Here is a 24,967-nt window from a genome sequence, read left to right as displayed (position 1 = left end):
TTATTGAAAGCACATGGGGAAAAAAATGTAGGCTCAATGGCCAAAATAGATTTTCTATGTGAGTAAATTCAGGGAACGAACTGAACTTGTAAGCCAAGGTAATGGCGGTATATTGAAATGTGTCATTTCCCAGAATCCCGCCGAATGTGACTTTGGTGTCCCTCTGATCTGGTTGCAGTTCCGTCACAAGGTTCGTTTCGAAGGCATGGAGCTGCCCCCGTCGCGCTCCTCCTCAACCAGCGACTGCAAGTCTCTGTGTTTACCGCCGCTGGACCGCCCCGATTCTCCGTCCACCCCAGACAGCATGGACGGCGGCTCCGAGGCCTCCTGGTGCCCGGCGTCCTCCAGCCCCTGCAGCCTGACCGAAGCCCCCGGCGCGGGCCCGGGTCTCGACCCCGGGGTGGCGGCCGGGGGCGCCGGCTGGAGGGAGAGAGCCGAGACCGAGGCCTCTCTGAAGAGGCTGCTGCCTACCTTTGACGCCCTGCTGCAACAGCTGGACCGCGTCACCATGGCAACCGAGGATCTCTTCCATATCGAATGCCGACTAGAGCGAGCGCAGAGGAAAAGGAGGCGTAGAGGGGGAGCGAGAGGACTGGATGAGGGGCAGAGTGGGAAGGGGGGACACAAAGATTGTGGACGGAAAGAAAGGAAGAGTGGCAAAGACAAACACAAAGTGGGCAAGAAGGCCAAAAAAAAGGAGACGGGTGAACTTCCGACAGAGTGTCAAGACTCTGCAGCCAACCCCAAAATGATTTCAGGAACCTCAAACACTCCCTTAGCAAAGTCCAAAGAACTGCCCCCCTCATCACCTCTCTCCAAATCCTCCATCAGCGCTCCCCCGCCGACTCCCCTAACGGACCCCTTCGTTCCCCCTGCGTCAACACCCGATTGCCCCTTTTCACATTCGCAGCCTGGCGAATCGAGCGCGGTGCCTCCATGCACCCCCGCAGCCGCCCCCTCCTCACCAACGCCCACAGCCCGGGAGGCCCCGCCGGCCGAGGCCCCGCCCTCCTCAAGCCTCTTCAACCATCCGGCCCACACCACCACCATCCCCACACACAAGCGGAAACGCAAGCCTCCCCCGCTTAAAAACAAGGTGCACCCAAACTAAGGAGGGGCGCTTGAGGGAGGAGTGAGGACAATGTGAGGTTAAGGACGAAAGGAGTGCGGGGGCCGGGGGGCAGCTGGTTTTGTCTCCCGACGCTCCACTCTAAACTTCACGGATGGGGAACAATGCACGCACGAGGTCACACACTAGAAGTAGAAGGTGCAGGTCACCGGCTCAAGACAGCCACGCGAACATGGAAACCCACGGTGTTGTTCTTTAATCCTCCCGTTCCTACTCAATCAGCTACAAGTGACCCTGGAGGTCACTGACAGAAGCACAGTAGCGTGCTCACCTGAGGACTAACGGTTACCAAAAAAAAAAAAAAAAAAACAAACAAAAAAAAAAAAAGACTTCATATTTCTTTTCTATGGTGTGTGCCCATGTTTTGTGTATGTACTCACAATGTGTTGGTCCTATTACTACTATGGGTGTTTGTGGCCCGTCTGGAACACGAAACGGTTCAGCGTGCCAAATTTGTATGCAAGGCAAATGCAGATACACGCACACGCTACACACGTAGACAAACCCCGACGGGGGCTTGGCTTCTGCAGCCAGTTGTTCAGGGTTCCGATTAATTATGATTGAGGCGGTACAGATAAAGAGAGGAAGAAAGGAAGAAAGGCACAAGAAGTGATGTCATGGGAATCATGGAGAGAGAGAGAAAGTTTCAAATAGAGGGTAGGATATTAATGGAAGTTGGAAACAGGAAGGACTTTTATACTACTTAGTATTACGTCGACCCACCATGAAGCTATATTGACGATCGGTATGGTGTATTATTTTTTTATTGCGTTCAATACAGTTTTGATGTAAAAGCACTTTGGTTTTAATATCAATTGTTCTGAAAGGCGGTGTGGCGTTTTCTGATGTAATAAGCTTGGTATGAAATCCATTACAGAAAGCTTTACTTATTCTGTAGCTCAACTATAAAAAAATTGCCAAAGCTTCTGCAGCATGTATGACTTTTACCATGACCATAATTCATTTGTTTTGTACTTAGCACTTTATTGTCAATTGGAGATGATATCCAAGGCTACATATTTAACTCATCAACTTTATACTTTGTTTTAATGTTATGAAAATGTCCGTGCATTAACAAGGTTTTGAAGCAATTCGCTTTTTTGTTGTGATCAACGTACGTACTTTTGTGTCCAGTGGGCAAATCTCAGGGAACACGCCCTTTTCCTCAACACAAACTAAGTGTTTTGACATGGAAAAGTTTTTTTTATACAGAATTGTTACATGGAATTGACACCACTCGATTCCTCCAAAGAAAGTACGGAAACAATGAGAACAAATGTGTCGCGAGGTTGTGCGATTGAGTGATCGTTGACAACCTTAAAGATTTCAACGTTTTCCACATTCAACTTCCTGCCACGTCGTTCTCACTTGCTAGAGGAGTTCCTGAAACCTGATTTCCAAAACTTGCATTGTGCGTGCGTGCATGTCTGTATATGTTGGTGCTTAACGGTGTGTATATATTTGTTTTGGCTTTCAGAACATTGTCCTTCACTTATACATGGTCAGTTCAAGCACAAGTGTTGCAAACTTTGAAATTTTCCGTCAAGCAAAAGGATTGCAGTCTAAGCTAAAGCAATATTAAATCAAGTAATTATGCTTCCAAGTTCATGTCCGCTATCCTCATGTAACATTTTTTCCCAATCTGTTTCGAAGGGAGCATCTTGTGTAAAACATCAATGTCAACATTTTTGTTTTCTCACATCTGTATTTTGCAGGTGTGGTAATGTTCAAGCTTTTGCACTTGACAATGTTGAATAAACAGCTCAACAGTAAATGAAATCTCATAAATCACTGCTACGCTAGTTCTCCAGTGGCCGCTGCATTTCACCTGTGAAATTCATTTGATTGAAAAGCTATTTTCTCACCAATACTTGTCATCCGACCCAATTCTTGACCATCAATGTGTTGTGCTTGTTAGGGTGCTTCAAAAGGACTAAGCAAAAGCAAATTTCATATGTTTTAATGCGCTCAAATGTCTGCATTCAGCTCAAGCGCAGAATGTCAGTAAGTCCACATTTTCGGAAAAATATTCAGAATTCACCACTTCAAGGCTCAGAAAATAAGTCTTGATTATGAAGCTCACAGGGTCCCAAACAGTTTCAGTCAAAGTCTGTGTATTAAATCTAGCACATGCATGAGATGAAACCCAGTTCACCGCACCTCTACCGGGGCGTGTGTGTGTGTGCGTGCGCGTGCGCGCGTGTAATCACACAAAATCTGTGAAGTCGTCGACCGTTGACACAAGCCGTTTACGCTGGCCTGAGCTCTCTGAGTTTGCGGCTGCGCTGCTCTGCTGAAAAGACTTGTTCTGCGGCGCGTGTCCCTGCGTGAGCGAGATGCCGGGAGTCGAGCGGGACTGAATGTCTTCATGAGCCTGAGAACGCACAAGGGAGAGCGCAACAGTGACCTCGCGCGAACGGTAAGGCTCTTCTGTGGAAGTACAGTACGCGCGCGTGTCGTCTTCTTACCCTCGTCCTGATCCTCTTGATGTGCCGCAACCTTGCCAGCCACTTGGAGGCGTAAGCGTCTGAAGGGTTGGCTCTGTACTGATGCACCAAGGAGGCCATCTACGGAGAACATGACAAACATTATGGGAGGAGACCAGCTCACATTATGTTTACATTTTGAAGACAGTATAAATAAGAGGGCTGCAAATAAATGTGTTGGACTATTCCCCTTTTCTGCCCTCGCCCATCTGAGAGCATTCGCGAGGATGGAAAAGCTGCCCAGATCTGATCATTGTATGATTCCTGAACTTCAGAGATGGATAAGAAAACAAACGAGAAAATTCAATCGACTTGTCTGAGGCTTTATTTACATTGGATACCTTCTTGAAAGATAGAACGAATACGCATTGTTTTGTAAATTGCTAATTGGGCTTATGGCCTCAAGACCTGCAAAACATTCCAACACCAGGCAAAGCTTAAACAAAGGCTGGGTCACTCGCTTTTCAACTAATGGAACAGCTCCAAATCTACCTTTGGTCATGAGTACAGTCCTCTGATTGAATTACTTTTAATGTAATTATGAAATGCACAATGCATATACACATTCTCCTTCAAAGTAGCCCGTTAGATGAGCCGTGCACATCACTGGGGACAATCGGTATATTATTTCCAGATCCATACGAAGGTCAATTTCACATTTAGAGTGTGAAATACAGGCAGTCGTCGACCTACGTCGTTTCAAATTTAAGACGCCCCAATCTCGTCTCCAGCCGCATAGTGTGTATGTAAAAAAAACAAAGCAGGATATTTTCGCGATGCTGGTCCAGCCAAGAGGAAAGCCATTACGGTGGAAATTAAGGTGGATATCAAAGAGTGTACACAAACATGGACTTAAAGAGAAAGCAACCCAAACATATTTTTTTCAAGATTAGGTTCTATGCAGGCCCACTAGTTGAAACACAGCATTCTGATGAACATTGTGTTTGTGGAATATGAGTTAATATGAGTGATGGGAAAATGAAGCTTCAAATTTGCTTCATGAACCAGTTGTTGCATTTGTTGACTCGTTTAGATGGCACTCTGTTCAACATTGGGCTGAAAGCACACTGCCTTGCCATTTGATAAACCTCTTCATTTAAAGAAACAGTGCCACCTGGAGGAGTCAAAAAATACAACTGGTTCGTGAAGCAAATTTGAAGTTTCATTAATTCATGAATCCATCACTAATGCCCAGAACACAACATTGACTTACGTTGGCATGCAGAGCCATCTGTCTGACCAATAGCGGGAGGTTGCTGTCAGAGACTATTTTTGCCACAGATGTATCAACTAAGCCCTCCAGGTCTGAAAGACAACACAAATGAGGTGCTAAAGCAACAAGAAGGTGAAACGGACTGGGTAGCAAAGTGTTCAGCTCACCTTTACGGCACTGCAGGGAAACGAGGTTACATTCATAATCCAGTGGTTTGATGATCACCTCCACAAAGTTAAACTGACCCTGACGGAGGAGAACACATTGTGAAGACAAAGGCCGCACTCCTGAAACATTCACCAAGCAGTAGGGTTGGGTTCACTTCATTACAGTATACCAAAGTATTTCTTATATAATTTTGTTTATAGTCTGCATTGTGACTAATGCCAAGTTGCAGGCTAACCGAACCGAACAGTCCCACTTGATGGAACCGTAGCTTGTGTGTGTGTGTGTGTGTGTGTGCGTGTCTACCTTTATGGTGCCCAGTTTGTACTCCTCGCCAGAATCATTGTAAACCACCATGACAAAATCATTGCCAATGTGGCGCTTCTTATTGCAGCAGCCCTTGTCGCTCTCCCTGTTTGGCATCAGTGTGGCGATATGAAAGATAGCTGCACACACATATGCTAACTTTATTAGCACTGTACACACAAGGCAACAAAGATACGGTGCAGTGCTCCAAGTGTCCCATTACACACCTTGCATGATGTCGTCATGCCAGCAGTACGTGAACTCGCCGTCGTCTCCGTACTGATCGAGCCCGCCCAGGAAGATCTGGTCGGGGTCGCAGTCCTTCAAGTGGATTAATTTACCGAGCCCGGTCAGGAATGCGGCGTAGCGGTTTGAACCGTACTCGTTGGAAAGGATGGCCACCTCATTGTTGACCTTCAACAGAAGACGTCGAGTTGGAGAATTAAACATTATGTCCATATAAAGTCAGTTTTCATGGTCTAATTCCAACACTAAGCATTTTTACAGGTCAGTTTTTTAACCTTTGCCAGTCCGGTATAGATTTAGGGTGCATGATTTTTCTTCATTATGATCTGCATTTTGTTGTTCCACAGAGCAGAGAGAATATAGCCTGTGACTACTGTATGTTATTTTTGTTGACAGGGGTTTACTGTATACAAATAATTGTTGTAATAGCTATTCTAAAACTGCTGCAGAACAAGCACCAGCACGAACAGTCAACATTGTAAGCCACACTGGTTTTCAGAGGAATGCTGTTCAGCTATATGGCGACCAACAAATGCATCTCTCATCTCATTTTGTTGACACACTTGCAGTCGGTATCTTGGTATAACGTAGAGCTAGAGTGACAGGCACCACACTTGAGTGGGCATCCGGAGGAAAAAGTCCTCCCAAAAAAAAAAATCTCCAATTAACTAATCACCATGCCCACAGCATTTCTTCATTTTGCATAAAAAGCGGCCATTTTGTAAACATAGGTGTCATCTCACAAAAGGATTGATGATATAGAATGTTATGATCATGAGCTATGCTGACTGAGCTAAAGTACTTGAAGTTGGAATGGTTTGAATCAGTCAGAAATGTGGAAATTCGAGGTGAATTTGTAAAAATTTCTTACTTTTAGGACTTTATTTTGAAAACTCTGAAATCTTGGGAATGGGAAAAGAAATGTCCTGAATGAGTAACATTTTTGAAGGTAAAATTATATGAATTGGTCAAGAAATGTGGACATTGATGATAAACGCATTTTGATCAAAAAAAGCACACCAAACTATCCTAAAAGTGTCCCCACCTGACCCGCTCCAACGAAGATCACTCCAATCTTATGAGTGTCATAAGGAGGCATCTGGTCCAGAACTTTCACAGCACGATCAATTACCTCCACACAAAGAACACATTGCATTGGTGACAACATTGCATTGAAGTAAGTCAAACTGGGGAGGGGTCAGCAGGGGGCGGGGTCAACGAGGGACACTAACTTGGGTTTTGGGCAGTAGCAGCGGCTTGTTGGCTTCATTCCCAAAGAAAGGCGAGTGGTACAGCTGGAGGAATACAAAGCTGAATAGGGAAGAGAAAAAAGTGGAGGGCAACAGTAAATGGGCTATTTGATTTTGTATTTTAAGAAAAAGGGGTTTCTAGACTTCACTTAACATAAATATTAAGTCTTTATACTTGAGTGATGGATAGGAATGTCAAAAAAGTGGATGTGTGCGGTGCATCTGACCCACAACTCATTACGCATCTCTCACTCAATTGCCGTGTTTCTCAGATTGATTGATTGATTGATTTCTATTGTTTTGCTGGCGGATGTCCAGTAGCCGTGTATTAAAATTGTGCGGTACTCCAACACCCAGTCCCACAACTTTGCACCGATCCCACGTTCGAACCTCGGGCACAGGCCGGACGTCTTCTCGGTGTTGCCGGGTCCGGGTCGACTGTGGTATGAGTCTCGCTCGGTCCTCCTCTCTCTCCTGGAAGACGGCGCCGATACCGAGATGGTGTGCCCCCGTGGTCTGTGACCCCCACTGGGTGATATGGGTCCTGGATGTGCGCCACTAGGTGGAAACTCCAACTTCATTCTGGCCCCTCCACTTTGAGGCGGCCCCGACGAGGAGGAGCCTTCCACCGCTTGAGTCTGTGTTGCGAGTCCATTGAGGTCTCCTCCTGCACTCTCCCTCTCAGCGGGCAGCTGGGCCTTGGCCTCTGGAGGCCCTCTGGGCTGGGCTGCATCCCCCAGCGCGGTCTCTGACTCCAGAGTAACTTTGGAGAAGGCTTCGGATAAGGTCTGAAGCTCGGGTGAGGAGCTGGACTTGTTGAGTCCATGACCCTGGGACTGGTTGGTGCCCTGGAACAGGAGTTCCTGGCTGCCAGGGGTGGAGAGCCCCTGAGTTGGCTGATCAATGGGAATGGCGCCCTCACTCACTTCTTCCAAAGTGGACTTTTCATCCTCTTGACTGGAGGTGGAGGAGGACTGAGGGGCAAAGCGGACCAAATCTTTACATCGAGAGCCATGCCTTGCACTTTTATCGTTATTATACTGACCCTACTGAGTGTTCCGGGGGGCGGAGCTTTGGCGAATTTATCAGCAGAAATGAAGATGGGGTCAGAGGGCATAGGTTCAAACTCCTCACTTTCTAGCCAGTCAGATGGGGTGTGTGCAGTTGTCACCCCTGCGCCTTCTTCCAGCACCACGGCTGAGTCTACAGCGGAACACAATGACAAACATTTGTGAGCACTTCAAGACAGACCAATAAAAAAAAAAAAAAAAGCTCGCCCCTCACAAACAACCTGTTAGTCTCAACAACAATCACCATAGCTGTCAGTAAGCAATTTTACATCTCACAGACAACAGGCTGACACACACGCACACACACACACACACACAAATGAACAGTTGTGGGGATCAATCTAAACCTAGAAGCACTGATCAGAAAAGAAACAGGCAGCATCCATCCACCACAGAAATGGATTTCATTTACTTTGAACCGTTAGGCTTGGGCGGTATAGATTCATCCTCCATGTGAGATTAGGCCGATGTCGTAGCCCTTTATATGGTAAGGACGCAGATTTAATAACTGAAACGCAAGCTAAAATCAAATTTACATGACTGACTTGACTTCTCAGAGACAATTCAAAGTAAGGTAATGATAAGAATGAAAAGAAAATACGGTAATTGAATGCCATGAAAGAAACGTAGACAATGATGCCTTGACTTACAAGTTCATTCGTAACATGACCATGCTCATAACTAAAAATGTCACCTTTAATTCTCTTTCCCCATTGAATGACTTAAAGTATCAATGCGCTACAATCATTTCCTGGGGCAAAACTTTGAATTTGAATGCCCTATAAAGGCTTAAAGCTATTATGTGTAGAAAATGAGTTTCAAATTCATTTCCGAGGTACAAGGACAGAATTCCTTCATTTAGTGGTCTATATTGGTGGATATTTGTTTTAGAACAGTACTTTCTCTTTCTGTGGGCAGCACTTATTTACTGCACACTCAAAACTATCAGATTGTTCATCTCAAGACATGAGACTGAGCCACTTATTTTGTCAATCGTCAAATGTCATCAAACTGTGTATTTATCGCAGTGACTGTAGAGGGAAATATTTGTTCTAAGCTTTGATGCAGTCGGCTGTGTACGAAGGCTAAAAGAACATGCGTCGCGGACTACTGTCAAGTGCTTTGTAAAATCCATTGTAGCAGAGACAAAAGTCACTGTAGGACAAAACAGATACCGCCCAACCCTATGAAAGGTGCATGCATCTATAAGATGGGGTTCTTGGTTATCTCAACCCAAACACAGTGTAACAGCAGCCCAGACCAGGCCCTGCAGCCCCACAGATCCAAATGAAACTCTGCCAAGGTTCGAAGAGGAGAAGACCAAGGCAATGACTTTTTGGACACTAATGGCTCTGAAAATGATCGTCTTCACGGTTGCCGCTCTGGTTAACCCCTTGATGAGAAGACTATTTAAGTCACATGAGGTCTGGGCTATCCTGTTGACACCCTCAAGGGGTAGTTGGAGAGATTTCAGACTCAGAGAGTTAGAAGATGCTTAGCAAGGAAAATCAATCATGGAAGAACACACACAAAAAAAAAAAAAAAAAAAACTCAGTCATTGGAATGATTGAAGCCCCGTCCTCCCTCGGCGAGTGAGGGCAAATCAGAAATCATCTGTTGCCCCATGAGCACAAATATGGAGCTATCCTTTGCATCACTGAGTTGTCTGTGACGGTCAAGCCAATAAATATACATATATTCATTCTTGAGTTGGTTGGGTCAATAAAATTCTACCGTAGAAGAAATCCCTTCAACTCTGATTGGGAAAAGTAGGCTTCCAATAAAGCACGGTATGCAAAGAAACAGTACCAAAATATATGCTCCCTAAAAAAAGCGATATTTCACTTCAAAATTTGCAACATTATTCTATTTTCATTTACCACAGGTAGTAGGAAGTATTAGTTATATTTAGGAATCAGTATTGTCTGTGTCAAGCAATTACAGATCTCATAGTCATCTGCAAGGAAGTGAATGGGCGCTTTTATTTCATTACAAAACTAATACTTTTAATTAGTTGTTGTATTTTGTAGTTACTGACAACTGTAATGCACAAGTGAAAAGAAATGGACTCCACCGGGAGTTTTTTGGAGGGCGTGTGTGTGTGTGGGGGGGGGGGAGCGCACACATGGGGGGACGGTACCTGCCCAGGAAATGCTCCTGTACAACCTGCTAGGGGCCGGAGGGCCTAGGGGAGCGCAGCCCTGACCCAGATACCAGAGAGAGCCGCTCACTGCAGGCAGGATGCCACAAAAGACATTACAAACCAGCACAGCGGTGATGACAAACATGACAAACAAAGCCATCAGAATAAGGGAAAGAATTTCAAAAGGAAGGGCAAATCTCTGGGAAGTGGGGGAAAAAAAAAAAAAGAAATATGGCAAATTAAGTCGGCATTCAAAACAAACACACAAAAAAAAAAAAAACAGCATCTGTAAGAAAGAGTCCTATGGAAAAAAAAATGTCCAGGCCACCTTCAAGTAAAATTGAGAACAACATTTTTAAAACATTTTGACAAATTACACATTTGTAGCATGTCAGCTTTTTGTACAGAACACCATTAGGGCTGTGAAAAAATATCGCATCGCGATGTATTGGGATACTTTTTATGCTGATACCAAGTATCGATACGTTAATGAAGTATGGATACCTTATGTTTTGCACGTTCTATAACGTACTTTTGGAACATTTAGGTCCTTGAAGTTGAACTTTGTGAATGGAGTTTTAGTTATTGCACTCCTGTGTATCAGGAACAGTTACTGGATCAGTTTATGCAATTTAAATCGTGACATGAATGCATCAATGACATTTTTGGTGATCCTCGTGTTCTCTCAACATACGTTTCGCACTCACCCGTGTTGGAGCGCTGGATCAGGTGAGGCTTCCCTCCAGCATTGCCGTGCTTTTGGCTAAAGGGCTCAGCTGGCGCAGGAGAAGCTGTGCTAGCTGGAGCACTGGCAGTTTGGGGAGGAGGTTCCTTCACACCTTCCATTGCCATCAGGACAGTCGAGAGCTCCTGCAAGGGCATGTTGCCCAGCTCGGAGGAGAAGGGACTGGGCGGGTTCTCCAGACACATTAACCAGCTTGTGTTACCTGGTTAGCAAGAAAGACAGAAGGAAGCAGACATACAAATGACAATCAACTACATTTTGCTATTGCAATGGCTAAGACTATAAGCCTATATAGAAATGTTCTTGCTAATCTCCAGAGACAACACCCTCCTTTGTTTCCCTTGGTCCACATTTGGTGTGGTACACACCATGTCACGAAACAGCACAGTGATTACCTATCATACTTTAAAAAGGCCAACTGACTGATTATAAGTTCGAAGATGCCCGTGTTTCTAATTAGAGGACACATCTCGGTTGAATATATCCGCACCCCGATGTCCACAGCTTCAGACTGCCCCTAAACGGTGGAATTTTGCGTGTAGAATTTGAGAGTAAGTAAATTTGTCATCTACTTGCCCAGGTGCGACCACAAAATTTGCAGATTTTTATTTATTTATTTAACTATTTTGGAATATTTTTGTTGCTGGCCAACTTCTACTCCACACTTCAGCCCATGTATCAGTAACAGAGAAAGTAAATGGAATGAATGTTTAGTTTGTACGTCAACTTACAGTGTGTGCCCCTAAAATGTCAGGTTAGGGGCCACTGTGCTCCTCGTGAATAAAGTTAGCCTGGGGCCCTATTATGGTCAAATTATTTTCTGTCTTTTCTAGGGGTACCATCGTTTTTGTCCAGCTCTGTTTCATGAGTTTGTTTTTTAAGAATAATTCTGCTGAACCACAATTCAAAAGCAATGTCTGATTTTCATTGCTTGATAGGCAGCAACAATTTTGTCGACACGTGCAGTAGCCTTAGTAAGACTCTTACGTACCGGATGGTCTTCGAATGAAGATCTCGGCCCAGCCCTGCGTGAGCATGGGGACAAACTCAGCCAGGCGGTGGTTGTCCTTGAGTGGTGGGGGGGCCGACGCAGTGGCGGAGGTGGAGGAGGGAGGACTGAGGCCATCCAGTGTGGAAGCAGAAGAGGGTGACAGCTGAGCAGCCAACTCCCCCTCAGAGGGCGACACAAGGGGGCTGAGACTTTGGGCAGGACCGGCACGAAGAGCGTGACCACCTGGTACATAAGAAGACTAAAGGTGAAACAATCTTCAACAATCTTTGCGAATTACCACGAAACTTGGTGACGAAATACATTGTCGTCAATGGAAAAGATTTTGAACGAAGGTTAAATATTACCCGACATGGATCGGACCCGTATGCGTGTGGCTCTGCTTTGTTGCTGACTTGATTGGGACTCCAATTTGGCTGGTGCCTCTTTAGTTATTCGAGTGTGAAGTGATGGATCAGACCTGCTGGGTCACAAAGAAAAACAGTCAAACCACACAAAAGTCTATGATTCGTTCATAATATTGACAAAGTGTTGACCTGGTCATTTCCCCTCCTCCTCCCAGTCGATCAGCCATGTCCAGGCCTAGCAGCGCTTGCGTGCGCACTCCTCCGCTGGTGGTGATGGTCACCAGCTTATTGCCCACCAGCCAAGTCATACTGCGACCCCCGGCCAAGAGGAACTCTGCGATTGGAGATCTAAGAGGAAAGTCGAATGTGCAAAATGGTGCAAATCAAAGAATACAAGTGGCACAAAACCACCCAAAAAAATAAATAAATAAATCAAGTCCTCACTTACCTTTTGGGCAGCGCTGAAAAGTTGGAAAAGACATATCGTGCCATCATGTCCAGACATGTCTCAGTGAGTTCCAGGTGGACTGTTTTCAGCCCCTCATCGGCCTGAGTGACTGCATTTTCATCAGCGGAGCCCAGACTGCAAGTGGTGGTGGAGGTTTGCATCCTACAGGACGCAAACAATAAAGACAGAGAAACAAGAGCAAAGCAGAAATGCAATCAGCGATAAACACATGATATCAGCATTTAATTCAACATGTTTATAGAAACAGAGATATGCAAGTATTACGTGCATTGTGGGTATACAGCACAGGCATGCATGTACAATCACCAACAAAAGCGTAAAAACAGACAGACAGACCCATGCTGGAAAAATGACAGTTTCTTGCAGGCTACAAAAGCACATGGGCTATATTCCCTTTTAGTCAAGCAAACTGGATAAGAGGTGTTATATTGGATACTGCTCATATTGAATCACAGGACTTTGCTCAAAAATACTCAAACAAGTATTTAAAAGTGATTATTTTGTAAAATGTTATACATTTTAAGTGATTCAATTGGTGGGGTTAAAGGCTAATTCTGGAATAAAGTCATGCAAAAGTGTCGGAAATATCCGGAATCAAAAACAATATAAACTTACCTTTGCCTCTGCTGATAACAATTGCCACATTTCCCTAGCTACTCAAAATTCCAAATGATTGTGAAATGAGTGCCATCATGTATCAAATTACTGCGGAGGTGTTCAAACAAATTAGCGGCCATTCGTCCAAGGAAGTAGGTTAAAAAAAAATGACATTGCAGTTGTGTCTTTCAAATCAATTCTGTTTTACGTATTATACTTTGAAATTACAGTGGTTTGATTAGAAAGGTATTTCTGCCACTTGTTGAGCAGGACTGAAATGCCATGCCCAAATGGGAAAACTGTCTGACAACTGCAATGTAGAGCGTATGAGTCACACAGAAGCTGGTCAACAACCAAAAGCTCAGCACAGAAGGCATGAAGAATAGAAAGGCCGAAAGTGTGCAAGTGCGACTTAGTGTCGAGAATGCAATTGTTATAGATTGTCCTCAAACCACCGTATCACATTCAGCCCAGCTAGTCCCAAAATCCCATTCGAGGAGATTGCCATGGTCAGAGCAGCATAGTGCGTCTTTGTGAGGTGAGTGATGCAAAATGACAACCGACATGTCCAGCAAACAAAGAACTGTTGTTGTTGTTGCTGCCGCTGTCCCCATCACTGATCAAGTGACCCATCAGGAAAAAGGAGCACTGCAGGATGCACTTGCCAGTCTAGAGAGCTTGAAATCACATCACTTTGGATACGCATGCTTTTCTCCTCTCCCTCCAGCCACGTCTTTGTTAATAAGCCAATCGAACCCAGTCAGGATCAAACCAAGCAAAACAAACTAGTCAAAACAAACATTTGAAATGAAATAAAAAAAACAATGAGTGTCGGCACAAAAATCAACCAGAAAAACATCCACATGGATTGAGATGCTTTCCAGTGTCTTCTGTAAACACTGCAGCATGCAAAAAACAAACAAAAAAAAAAAGTATCACAAAAACAAAATCGACAACAGCAAGTTGTATGATCGCAGCACAGAACAGACAAAATTCCAGCATGCAGCACCCACTCAGGTGTCACTGGCAATAAATGCCCACTCATCGGCGTGACAATGATCAAACACCCCATCAACCATCCCATGGAGGAGACAATCAAACGATTGGTAGTTGTTTTTTTTTTTTAGTTTGGTTACCCAGAGGACTCTCTAACCTGCGGACCGCATGATCGGAGACACTGATGCTGCGGGATCGGAACGCGTCCATGGCTGACAGGTCCCTCAGCTCTTTAACTGGAGAGCTGCTGTTATTGGCTACCACCGCTGCCGCCTTCGCCACTTTCGCCGCCCGAAGACTGGGCGGGGATGAAAACCACGGCGAAGGGTCGACGGGAATGGGCATGGGTGGAGGTTACAGTGGCGGTGGGTAGTAAGGGGGTGCGTCAACGTCAAGGTGGTTTAGGGATGATGGGGCGTGTGGTGTGTGATGGTATATCGGAGGACGGAAGAATCAGCCCCCCAACGCCATAGCAACAGGAGCATGTGACCAAGCAGCACACACCACACACGGGGTGGGGGATTGGATGGGGGGGGGGGGGGGGTTTACAAGGCCACAATGTCAGGGGGCAGAGGTCACAGAAGAAGGAGGGTGCGGCAGGGGATATGTGGAAGGAATCCAGGATGACACGACCACCCCCCAAAACCACAACCGCAACACAGCGCCCAATCGCAGGAGGCAAGGGGAGGGGCCAATTGAAAATTTGAAAGAAAAAAAAACAAAACAAAATTAACAGCAGTTGAACATTATGAATCAGATTACAGAAAAGCGGAGAACTTAACTTACAAGGGTAAAGGTCAATTAAAAGGAAAAACAAACTGCAGCAGAGTGCAAAACGCTTGGAAAGAAAAATAAAACTGAAAAAAAAAAATCCAGGAGAGGAACGAAATAAACATTTTACACAATGAAGACAAAGATCTGGTCAGGAGAAAGACGAACAAGAAGGAAGCTTAAGCACAAGAAAACGGAATCTGACATTCTGAACAGCACAGACAGAAGGCGCTACCTGATGATTGTTAGGGTGGAATGAGACCTACATTTTCATTTAATACACACAGGAAGTTACGCAATGTAAGCAGACTAGCATTTAAAGCTGAAGCTGTACGATACCATGCCAACATTGTCATATTAACTTTTTTTTCCACTTGTGAAAATTAATAATGATAAAAAGAGATGCATGAGGCATCTGTGATGTAACTCACCACTTTTATGATCTACACCACATAGTCAGTATAATTAGAGGTCGAGGTCAACCAACATCCTGTAACGGATTCTGTCAGACTTGAGAGGGAATCTATCCGTAGTTCAATTAAGCTCATGAGTTGCACTGAATCATAAATGAAATCTTTGACATGAAGAGCTTGCACATCACAAACAGCCACGAGAAGACCAAAGACAACAGGATGAGTGATGTGAGGCTCCCTGCAATAATTCATGTTTACTTGGTTTTGTGGGGTATGGATTTTTAAAGTGCATTTCTTCTGAATTGTGAAAATACCATTATCTTTGCAAAATACAGAATATATCTATGTAAAGGTTGAAGTTGTGTAAAACTTAATTTGGACACCGAGTTTCATTCCTCTTTTCTGCTTTGGCTCACAGAAAAAGTTTGTACACTTTTTTTTCCCATGAGTTATCTTTCAAATGAGCTGCGGAACGAACGAAGGCCAAAAAAAGGGAGGAAATGCACACTAGCTAGCTCCTTGTTCAGAAAAGCTTCCGTATCCCTCTGTATGAGAAATACACTGCATTTCTCATTGTGGGCATGCAAAGTTATGACATGACATGATGTAAAGGTCGGGGTGGGGAAACTCTTTTGCCCTTTTAACGTGACAAAGTATGTACTTGTGTAAAACACAGGTGATGGACAAGGCGACAAAAACACATGGATAATATAATATCATGCAATTCGACACTACAGGACTTTTACCTCAAAAAATGACAAACATTTCTGTCACATACTACCTCGCCAATTTTTCACACTACAGCATATAGATGTCCTTGTTATCTTGTCCATCCACTGTGCACGAATTTTAAAGTGTAAAACTAATAAAATCTATTTAAAATAGATTCGTGATCACCATGGTAAACTGAGGGTACTCATTGCAAACGCCAAGGCTCTGTTACCTTGGCAAACCCCAACCTTTGTGTGCACCGTGCATGGTGCCTCTTGCTCCAGAGTTACGTCCCCACTAGCAAATGTGTCTGTATGCATTCTTTACCTTTTGGGTCTTTCGTTGAGGCTTGTGCTTCGGGCACGAAAAGAACTCTGCTCGTGACCATCATCGAACGGCAGCAGGGCATTGGAACGCAAACCCTGGGAGAAGAAACAAAGCAATAAAAATACATTTAAAAAGTGCAACGATTAATCGATTATCAAAGTAATAGATTAATAGATAAATCAATCATTTAGAGACCTTGTTTAATTTAAAATTGTCCAAATCCTCAGAATTTCTCACATTTCTGTAGTTCTCAATGACTGATTATATTATATTTTATATTTTATACTGATTATCTTTTTTCAAAATAAGAAATATATGATTATATATATGAATATATATTTCAAATATATGCTTTCACTTTGAAAAAACATTTTTGCCCATTTTCCAACCAAATCAGGCACTGAATCATAATTCACATTTGTGCATTTTCTGTACTGTGAGTTGGACATAATTGCCTGTTTTTGAATAAAGAGATGGAAATTAAAACATGTTGTTTTTTTTTTTACCTGATTCATCAATTAATCAACAAAATAATTGATTTTGAATTAATCAATTATTAAAATAATCGTCAGTTGCCCTGATTGTGTCATAAGCAGAATTCATAATGTAGAACAGCAAAGATGACACTGATCAACTTCAAATTTTAAATCAGAGATGGCATTGTGGGTCATTTAATGTATTTTTAGAGCTGATTTGAAAAAAAATTCTCTTTTTTTCCTAGAACATCCGTTTTCTTGAGATGTTTTCATTTTTGGGGTTTTAAAATTTTAAGTTTGACCTATGACCTACCTACCTTTGAACTAAAACCTTGCGCAACAGTTTTTACCATGCGTTGTAATTTACTGCTACAACATTTCAGAAAAAAAAAAAGTCCCACGTGTTGCTGAACCCAACCCTTCATTCATAACAATTACATTATGAAAACCTGATGTGCTAGAGAAAAAAAACAACACAAGGACAGATTCTGAATCAGTACAAAAAAACATTCCTTTAGACCAGTTTACTTTCATACCTTCTTAAAAAAAATAAACATTTGTTGACCAGTGTAATTTAAGGAGACATGAGCACGCACCTTTGTGATGTACTGAACAAAATCTTTACGGAAGGCAAGTCTGCAGCGGATAAACCACATAGCAATCACATGATGGGCGAGAGACACAATGTACTGGTTGAACCTGATAGAAATGATAAAAAGTAGCACGTCAGTGTTTTTTGCAGCTGAGAACGTGAGTATTTGTTTCTTTGTGAGCACTTACTTGGATGGGTTAGTGTAAGGTAGCGAGATGGCAAACACGCTGACATATTGCTCAGCCACAAAGTTGGCATAAAGGTGAGGTAGGCGCACCAGAGCTATGGGACGGAAATAACGCACCGACCATTATTTGGACTGCTTAAAAAAACGCCGTGTGGAGCTTGTAACACTGACTAAAAAGTGTCTCTGGTACTCACTTGAAAGGAACTCAAGCATTGGAGATGCCATGGCAACTGTTGCAGAGATGTGGGTGAGCTTGACAATAAGAGCAGGTAGCAGCTTGATCATAATGTCAGGCATCTCCACCGTGCACATTGTAAGAGCCACCACACACTGCTTAGCACAGCGGTAAATGAGGCCTGTCTCAAGACACTGGACCAAGTCTCTCTGGAAGAGACAAAAAGGAAACATCACTGCAGCCGAGTTCACATCCGAGTATAGTCATGCATTTTTTTAAAGGGTTAATAATAAAAACAGCTAAAAGGTCTAGCGTAACCTCTGCTAAGTGGTCAAAGACTTTTTGTTTTCGAAAGACTGTGGTTTGTACTTGTCTTGATTGCTCCAGGTAGGTGTGGTAGGAGGTGATTGCTGTTAAGACGGGAACCACTGCCAGCTGAACATCCGTTCTGGAAAATCCCTCCGGCGTCTTCTTCAAACGTTCCGAAATCAGCCGGTCGGTCACCTACGTGCAGAGGAAGCAAACAAGAGCTGTGTCACAGTGAAGCGGCTTTGACGGTGTACATACTGTCCATGCTTTGACTGGGAATGTACTACCATGCAGCAGAGAGTAGAACAAAGCTGGTCTAAACTGCAAGGTGATGTTAGCAGCAGAACTTTGTACTGCAGCGTCCACTGCAACTTCTCCAAGACCAACTTCACCACCTTCCAATCTGTCTCCTGCACAATAAAAACAAACCTTTACTCACGAGCGTTCCCCTTATCAGGGTGTGTGGCTAATTTTTAAGGGTGTGGAGCGATGATATTACGCATTGTGAAGCTACACTTATTTCACCGTTGCACGTTTGTAATGCAAGCACTCGCTCTCTCCTTTAAAAATTTGACCACATCGCCTCAATTGCTGAGGCGGCCGACCGCATCTGTGGACGGTGCCGTGGCGGAAATCTCCAAACCTGTTGGCGGACACCAGCGGAAAGGGATGTCGTCCACCTGAAGACGGAGCACTACTGGGCCTGTGGGTACCGACTGGGAACACAGCTTTGGTGGTTGCTGAGGCAAAATCTCGGGCGCGGGATGAACTCGGCGAGGCCGTGGACAAAGACAACAGAGGGTGTTTTCCATCTCCAGGTGGAGCACACTCCCCAGCGTGCCTGGTAAGGTCTATTTGGGGTACTTTAGAGGAGGGTCCGTCAGGAAGTCTAATCTCAAATTAAGGAGGATCAGTGTGGTTTTTCTTAGGGAACAGTGGACCAGCTCTATACCCTCGGCGCAGCCCTCAAGTGTGCAAGAAGAGTTCACACATGATGTCTACATGACATTTGAGGACTTGGAAAAGGCATTCAACCATGTCCCTCGAGGAGTTCTGTGGGCACGTGCTCCAGGAATATGGGGTGCCAGACCCCTCGAGACGGCGCTGACCCAAGTTGCCTATGTTAGCCATTCCGTCCACAATCTCTATGGGCAGAATTTCCCGCCGCAGCCGATGCGATTTGTGACCTCTGTATCATATCTGTGCTTTTTGAAAACAACGTGGTTCTGTTAGCGCCATCAAGTTGCGATCGTCGACTCTCGCTGGAACGGTTCGCAGCCATGTGTGAAGCGGTTGGGAGGTGTTCCAGGCATGTCCCACCAAGAGGAGACCCCAGGGACAACCCAGGACTGGCGAGACTGGGTTGTCCCTGGGGTTCCTGGCAGGCCTGTGAATGCCTCAGGATCGCCCCAGAGGAGCTGGACCAAGTGGCTGGTGAGAGAGAAGTCTTGACTTCTCTTCTTAAACCGATACTCCCGCGACCCGACCTCAGATTAGCGGAACAAAATAGATGGGAAAATAATCATGTGTACCATTTTGAGGCACTGCAGAAGAACACTGAAAGCAGGTGAGTAGGGCAGGTAGGCAAAGCGTATTGGTGCAGTGACAGGAGGGGGAGCTGTGGAAGGAGGGGCGCCACTGGCAGGGGGGGACGTTGGACCTGGTGGCTTCTTCTCATTTGCTCTTTTTTCTGGCTCCCTGAATCATCGAAACACAAGAACATGATCTCAATCGGTAATTGAGTGTGTGAGTGTATGTGTGTGTGCATGCACTGACCCTATATCACAGTAGCAATAAGGGCTGAACCTCATGGCACCATCTTTGTTGGGAACACCAACGCGATGAAGAGAGTCGGCTCGCATCATCAAGAAGAAGTCAAACACCTAAAGACAAACAGGCGTTTTAAAATAAGGAGAACCGACCAGAAATGAATGTCGTAAAATGTAAATGAAGTTGCACTTACTTGCAGTCTGATGCTAGACGCAATCACAGAACAGTACTTGTTCTTGTAGTGGAGCTGCAGGTGGCTGATAAGCATTTCATAAACACGAGTGGCGTGGCTGGCGGGCAGACTGTAAAGTTTGCTCTAGAGATGGAAAACAAGTCATACCATCGTAATGGAATAAGCAGAGAAAAACGAAATAATCGTTCAAAATCAAGAAACTGGTATTAGGTTTTCTGTGGGTTAACAGCAAAACAAAAATGTAATTTAGTAAATTACTGGTTTGCAAGCTTGCATTTATTTTTGGGTTAGTTCATCTGTCAAACCATTTGATTTTGATCAATTCATTTCGTCACTTCAAATATAACAAAGCAACTTATGCGAGTAGTAGCTATTAATCTACCTGAAGAATCTCAAGTAGTCCCAATATCGCAGTCTTGACATCCTCCATTGGAGACTCCGCCGTGTGCTCCCTCTCTGAAACATCCACAGGTCCCGAAGACACCAGAGAACGGCTGGCAACCTAAAATGCGGCAACCAGAACATACTGTGCTTAATACAGCTCATTGGTTCAGCTGTGTTTAATGTGCTCGTACCCGCTCAATGATGTCCAGCAGGCTAGTGAAGTGGTGGGTGGTGCAGCCCTCAGCCAGATCCACCAAAAGCTGGGTCGCTTGTTTTCTTACGGCCGGGTCTCGGTCTTCAGCGATTCCACTAAGCTGGGGGATCACTACCATTTCTATCAACTCATCCTGAAAGAGAAAATAATCAATTTCTAATATAATTAGGGTTGTTAATTACATTTTAAAAATGAAAAAAAAAAAATGTAATCATGTTTACCATTTCCAAGCTTTTTTTTTTTTTATACATAATTAATTCCATAAATAGTGACAGGCAAATGTGCAAAACAAAAACCACAAAAACCAAGAGCAGAAAATATTTGAAATGGTGCAACACTATCAAAATAAATAAGTATACATACCTCATACAGTTGACGGTTGGTGCTTAAAACAAACGACAGGATGTGAAGCACTTTGATCCTGATCACGCTGCGGCTATCGTTTCTTTTGGGGAGACGGTGGACCGGGACCATTATGAGGGCGTGCGTGAGATTTTAATATTGTACCAAACGAAATATCAGTGTGTTCATCCCACCTGAAAAATTTTTCCATCAGTCGGTGAAGGCTCTGAATCCAGCCATCCTTGGCCGGCTGAATGGACTGGGCCCTGTACGAGATGAGGGTCAGCACCGACGCATCCTTTCACACAAACATACAGAACAAGAGGGACAGAGTGTGTACATATATTTAAATAAAAAAAAAAAAAAAAGAGCTGCCATTAGGATGTGAGAAGTTACAAGACTAACCGGTCTTTTGTCGGCACACTTCTCCACCAGCGTGAAGAACTTCTCTGTGGAACCATGGTAACCATTCTGCTCGTACAGCTCTTCGACTGTTGTCAACAGCTCATAGACGATAGACTTCAGTTCAGGACTGCCTATTGCCTGTGGGGATAATTGACAGCGTTTGGGTAAAAAGGAGATTTTGCACCGTAGACGTCTGGAATGTGCGTATGAATGTGGATGTGCGTGTGTACCTGAATCTGCTGCAAAAGCCGCTCTATGATGCCCAGTAGAATGTCCCAAGTTACGACTTGCAGCTCCTTGCCATATTTCTTAATCAGTCGGGTGATAGAGAGGACGATTTCATAGGACACCACCTCGTTGGCACATGACATGGCCTGAGTGGAAGAGAGCAAATCACAGCAGTCGCCCAAAGTATTTTGGATTTACTTGCAGGGTTGGGAGGGTTACCTTACGAATATAAATAATTAAAAATAAATAAATCGGAATTGAGCTCCAGTGTGAACATAGCCTTACGTTCAATCACCCGCAGTCTCTCACACAGACACATTTGTGATTTTAATACAATGAATATGATTGAGAAGGTTCAAATAACATAGGATATATTATAAGGATGTTGCAGAGAAAAAAAGTGTAATGATAGTGTAAAATAGATTATATCATTAGTGATTATTAGGGATGTAATGATTCACTCAAGCACCGATTCGATTATCAGTTCCCGATTCGATTTTTAATTTTTTTTTAATCGCTACCATGCTTGTCTCTGTGCGCTAGTGTCGTGCTGCAGCCATCCACAAATGCAATACGCAATGATGTTTGGTACAAGCTTGTCAAATCGGGCTGCCACAAACTATTATTTTGCTAGTCGACTAATCACCAACAGTAGTCGTAATTAGTCAACTAAGTGGATCAAAAGCAAATCGCAGCATAATTGCACCAGGCTCTTTTATGACCATCGGTAGCTTACAGCTTTAGTTCTTTAAGGTATGTAAAAAAGAAAAATAAAGGCAATTAAGATGAAAGTACATTCAACTTGTATTAAACTTTGCAGCTTGTACCAGCATTCCTAACATGTTTAAAAATGATGGAGTAATTGAAATTGAAGGCGATACTGTGGCCTGAATTTTTTTTTTGCTATAAATGTTTAGTGCATTTTAAAATGGAACCAAAAACTATACATTATGCTGAGTTGCACTAAGATGAAACTACCTATAAATACAGAAAAGAAATACTTGTAAACATATTTCAATTTTCTTGAGTGAAGTGTAAATGATGAGTAAACTTAGGGAAAAGCGCTGTGCTAAATAAAACCAAACCAAACTTGTATTGGTATTTAATTTTGTTTTTAACCTTAATCCAAAATGTTGTGTTTTGCTTCTTTAATATGTACGTGATCTACACGTTCAAAATGTGGGATGCACCTGAAATGAAAAAAATATTTATATTTATTATTTATTAAAATATAATTTAGTTAACATGGCATTGCGAAACGATTCTTTTATATTTTTACATCGATACATATTTTAAGCATTTATATTGATTTTTGATAAATCGTTACATCCCTAGTCATTATACCAATTCCTCAGGTGTAAACCAGGAGTAGATGTGATAAAAGCAGCTAGGGTTGCACATGTACCTTGTAAAAAGAAGGCAGAACCAGTGTGGGCGTGTTTTTGAGTGCAGGCAGCCTGTGTGCGCCCCACAGCGCCATTCCAACAAAGAAGACAGCTCCTCTCAACAACGGTGCATCTTCCATGTACACCCTGATGGGCAGGACAGGAGGTTAGAGACGCAAACTCAAATGAGAGAACCATGACAAACTCCAAAAAAAGACATTCAAGATTCAATATATCTGTCCTGTTCAAAGCAAAAGCACAATGGTAACATGGAGCAATGAAATTCTTACATTGGCAGTTTCCCACGTGTACAAAAAAACAAGGAAAAAAAAAAACGTTCAAATAATAACATGGGGGGTGACTAAGCAATATACATAAGAATAATTTAAGATGGCAATTTAAAGAAGTTATTAGTTTATATGCAAAAATGTTCAGGTCATTTGCAAAGATGTTATCATTCAGCTATTCAAGTACCACAGTTTGCAGAAATATTGCACCATGTAGACATTTAATTCTGTATGAGCAGGATTATCAAAATACAGTATTGTAGTGTGGTTCACAGTTCCAAATTGTACGTCTTAATGTGAAAGGGGACAGAGTAGTAACGATACCTCTCTTCCATGATGCGGCACATTCTGTAAATAGCACTGTGGCCAAGGTGAGTGCCCAGCACTTTCCTCATCAACTGGAGAAGCAGTAACAGCATGATACAACAACAAACGACAACAGATGGCAGTTCATTGTTTGTCCTTAAATTAAGAGTCTTCAAATGTATTTCTACCTACTTTCCAACAGGATTCACAGAATTCTTTGACATTGACTGTATGGCACAGTGTGACGATGAAGACGCAAAGAGAGTCTGAGGGGAGACAGTTGTAACACACCACTGCATCAAGGACTTGGAGAGCCACCTGAAACACAAAAAAAACAAACATTGCCATCAAACGTTGCAGTCCAACAAGGCCATGCAGAGGGTTTTTTTCCCCCAAAAAATGTCACTATTACTGGAAGAATTGCTTGTACCCTTGATTCTAATTGTCACATTCATAGTCTGCATCAAAATAGGTCAAATTGACCTCAACTTTGGACAACTTAAGTCAAAGTAACCAACCTCAATATCTGTTGAAGAGGTCGTTCTGTTGCACAGAAGACAGATTTTCCTGCAGAAAAGCAAAAATCTAAATCATAGCTAGGTAGAGAATAAGGCGGGATGTTAGCATTGACCGTGTGACTTACTGGACCATGATGGAGACATTTTGGTCCAAATAACAGCTGTTGAATTTCACCAGATTGACAAGCACATGAAGAAAGTCAGAAGTGAGACCGATGTCCATCCACAACAGGACAAAGCGAGCTAAAAGGACGAACAGAGAAATGAGCGTATTTGAATGATAGATGCACTCAAAAAGTGAAACTTGACGAGTAAAACAAAGAGCACTGATTATTACGATATATGATGAAGACCCCAACAATGACCCAAGTGAAGCATTTATATATTGAGCTCATTCACCTATGTCCTCCTCAAGGTATGTGATGTCCTTCCCGTTTTCAGTTAAGGCCTTGAAGACCTCCAGCCTGTCCGAAAGATCTTCGTTGCATGGTTGGTAGTCTCGGATCACCTTGAAAAAGTAAGCTCTCAGGGCGCCGAGTTGCTCACCCTTCCAAAAGAAAATATGAATATGTCTTTGGAAATAGATATGTGAACATTTGCAAGGCATTTATCTGTGTTGTATGCATCAACCTGTCCCTGTATGATGGCCCTGAGCAGTTGAAGGACAGCATGTCTGGCCTCGGGAGGCTGTTCCTGTGTCAGCATGTCCTCTACATTTTTCCACACTGCCTCTACTGCATGCTGCGAAACGCACGCGTGTGATAAATGTACAGTAGGTTTTAAGAAATTCACATCAGGCATCC

At 43.5% G+C, this 24,967-nt stretch overlaps 2 protein-coding genes across 7 annotated transcripts in view; one reads left to right on the top strand and one right to left on the bottom strand.

Annotated features, from left to right (window-relative positions):
• Positions 1–2,908, top strand: part of pkd1a (polycystic kidney disease 1a) — a 72,553-nt gene extending 69,645 nt beyond the window's left edge. The window contains exon 56 of the mRNA XM_086034696.1: positions 179–2,908. Coding sequence (XP_085890822.1) covers positions 179–1,111 — 933 coding nt within the window. The 3' untranslated portion in view covers positions 1,112–2,908. The remainder of the gene's footprint in view (positions 1–178) is intronic.
• A 165-nt stretch (positions 2,909–3,073) lies between these two features.
• tsc2 (TSC complex subunit 2) overlaps positions 3,074–24,967 on the bottom strand; it is a 26,786-nt gene continuing 4,892 nt past the window's right edge. The window contains exons 5-43 of one of the 6 annotated variants that reach the window (XM_086034697.1): positions 24,795–24,905; positions 24,564–24,711; positions 24,290–24,407; positions 24,165–24,213; positions 23,839–23,964; positions 23,665–23,738; positions 23,074–23,200; positions 21,671–21,814; positions 21,441–21,578; positions 21,230–21,333; positions 21,057–21,138; positions 20,671–20,826; positions 20,478–20,597; positions 20,096–20,218; positions 19,909–20,015; positions 19,665–19,830; positions 18,420–18,542; positions 18,193–18,327; positions 17,843–18,032; positions 17,650–17,743; positions 17,466–17,568; positions 16,394–16,488; positions 14,329–14,469; positions 12,558–12,719; positions 12,299–12,457; positions 12,110–12,225; positions 11,745–11,987; positions 10,716–10,955; positions 10,006–10,095; positions 7,841–7,998; positions 7,186–7,769; positions 6,778–6,856; positions 6,591–6,677; positions 5,527–5,713; positions 5,300–5,439; positions 4,996–5,074; positions 4,829–4,920; positions 3,598–3,696; positions 3,074–3,503 (exon numbers count right to left, since the gene is read on the bottom strand). In XM_086034697.1, coding sequence (XP_085890823.1) covers positions 3,336–3,503; positions 3,598–3,696; positions 4,829–4,920; positions 4,996–5,074; positions 5,300–5,439; positions 5,527–5,713; positions 6,591–6,677; positions 6,778–6,856; positions 7,186–7,769; positions 7,841–7,998; positions 10,006–10,095; positions 10,716–10,955; positions 11,745–11,987; positions 12,110–12,225; positions 12,299–12,457; positions 12,558–12,719; positions 14,329–14,469; positions 16,394–16,488; positions 17,466–17,568; positions 17,650–17,743; positions 17,843–18,032; positions 18,193–18,327; positions 18,420–18,542; positions 19,665–19,830; positions 19,909–20,015; positions 20,096–20,218; positions 20,478–20,597; positions 20,671–20,826; positions 21,057–21,138; positions 21,230–21,333; positions 21,441–21,578; positions 21,671–21,814; positions 23,074–23,200; positions 23,665–23,738; positions 23,839–23,964; positions 24,165–24,213; positions 24,290–24,407; positions 24,564–24,711; positions 24,795–24,905 — 5,457 coding nt within the window. In that variant the 3' untranslated portion in view covers positions 3,074–3,335. The remainder of the gene's footprint in view (positions 3,504–3,597; positions 3,697–4,828; positions 4,921–4,995; positions 5,075–5,299; positions 5,440–5,526; positions 5,714–6,590; positions 6,678–6,777; positions 6,857–7,185; positions 7,770–7,840; positions 7,999–10,005; positions 10,096–10,715; positions 10,956–11,744; positions 11,988–12,109; positions 12,226–12,298; positions 12,458–12,557; positions 12,720–14,328; positions 14,470–16,393; positions 16,489–17,465; positions 17,569–17,649; positions 17,744–17,842; positions 18,033–18,192; positions 18,328–18,419; positions 18,543–19,664; positions 19,831–19,908; positions 20,016–20,095; positions 20,219–20,477; positions 20,598–20,670; positions 20,827–21,056; positions 21,139–21,229; positions 21,334–21,440; positions 21,579–21,670; positions 21,815–23,073; positions 23,201–23,664; positions 23,739–23,838; positions 23,965–24,164; positions 24,214–24,289; positions 24,408–24,563; positions 24,712–24,794; positions 24,906–24,967) is intronic. The other 5 variants (XM_086034698.1, XM_086034699.1, XM_086034701.1 and 2 more) reach the window with 5 other exon arrangements.

This window comes from Filicampus tigris, chromosome 6 (assembly GCF_054856515.1).
Source record: "Filicampus tigris isolate MCC_2025a chromosome 6, RoL_Ftig_1.0, whole genome shotgun sequence".
Taxonomy (NCBI): Eukaryota; Metazoa; Chordata; class Actinopteri; order Syngnathiformes; family Syngnathidae; genus Filicampus; species Filicampus tigris.
This window is presented reverse-complemented; position numbering and strand designations above follow the sequence as displayed.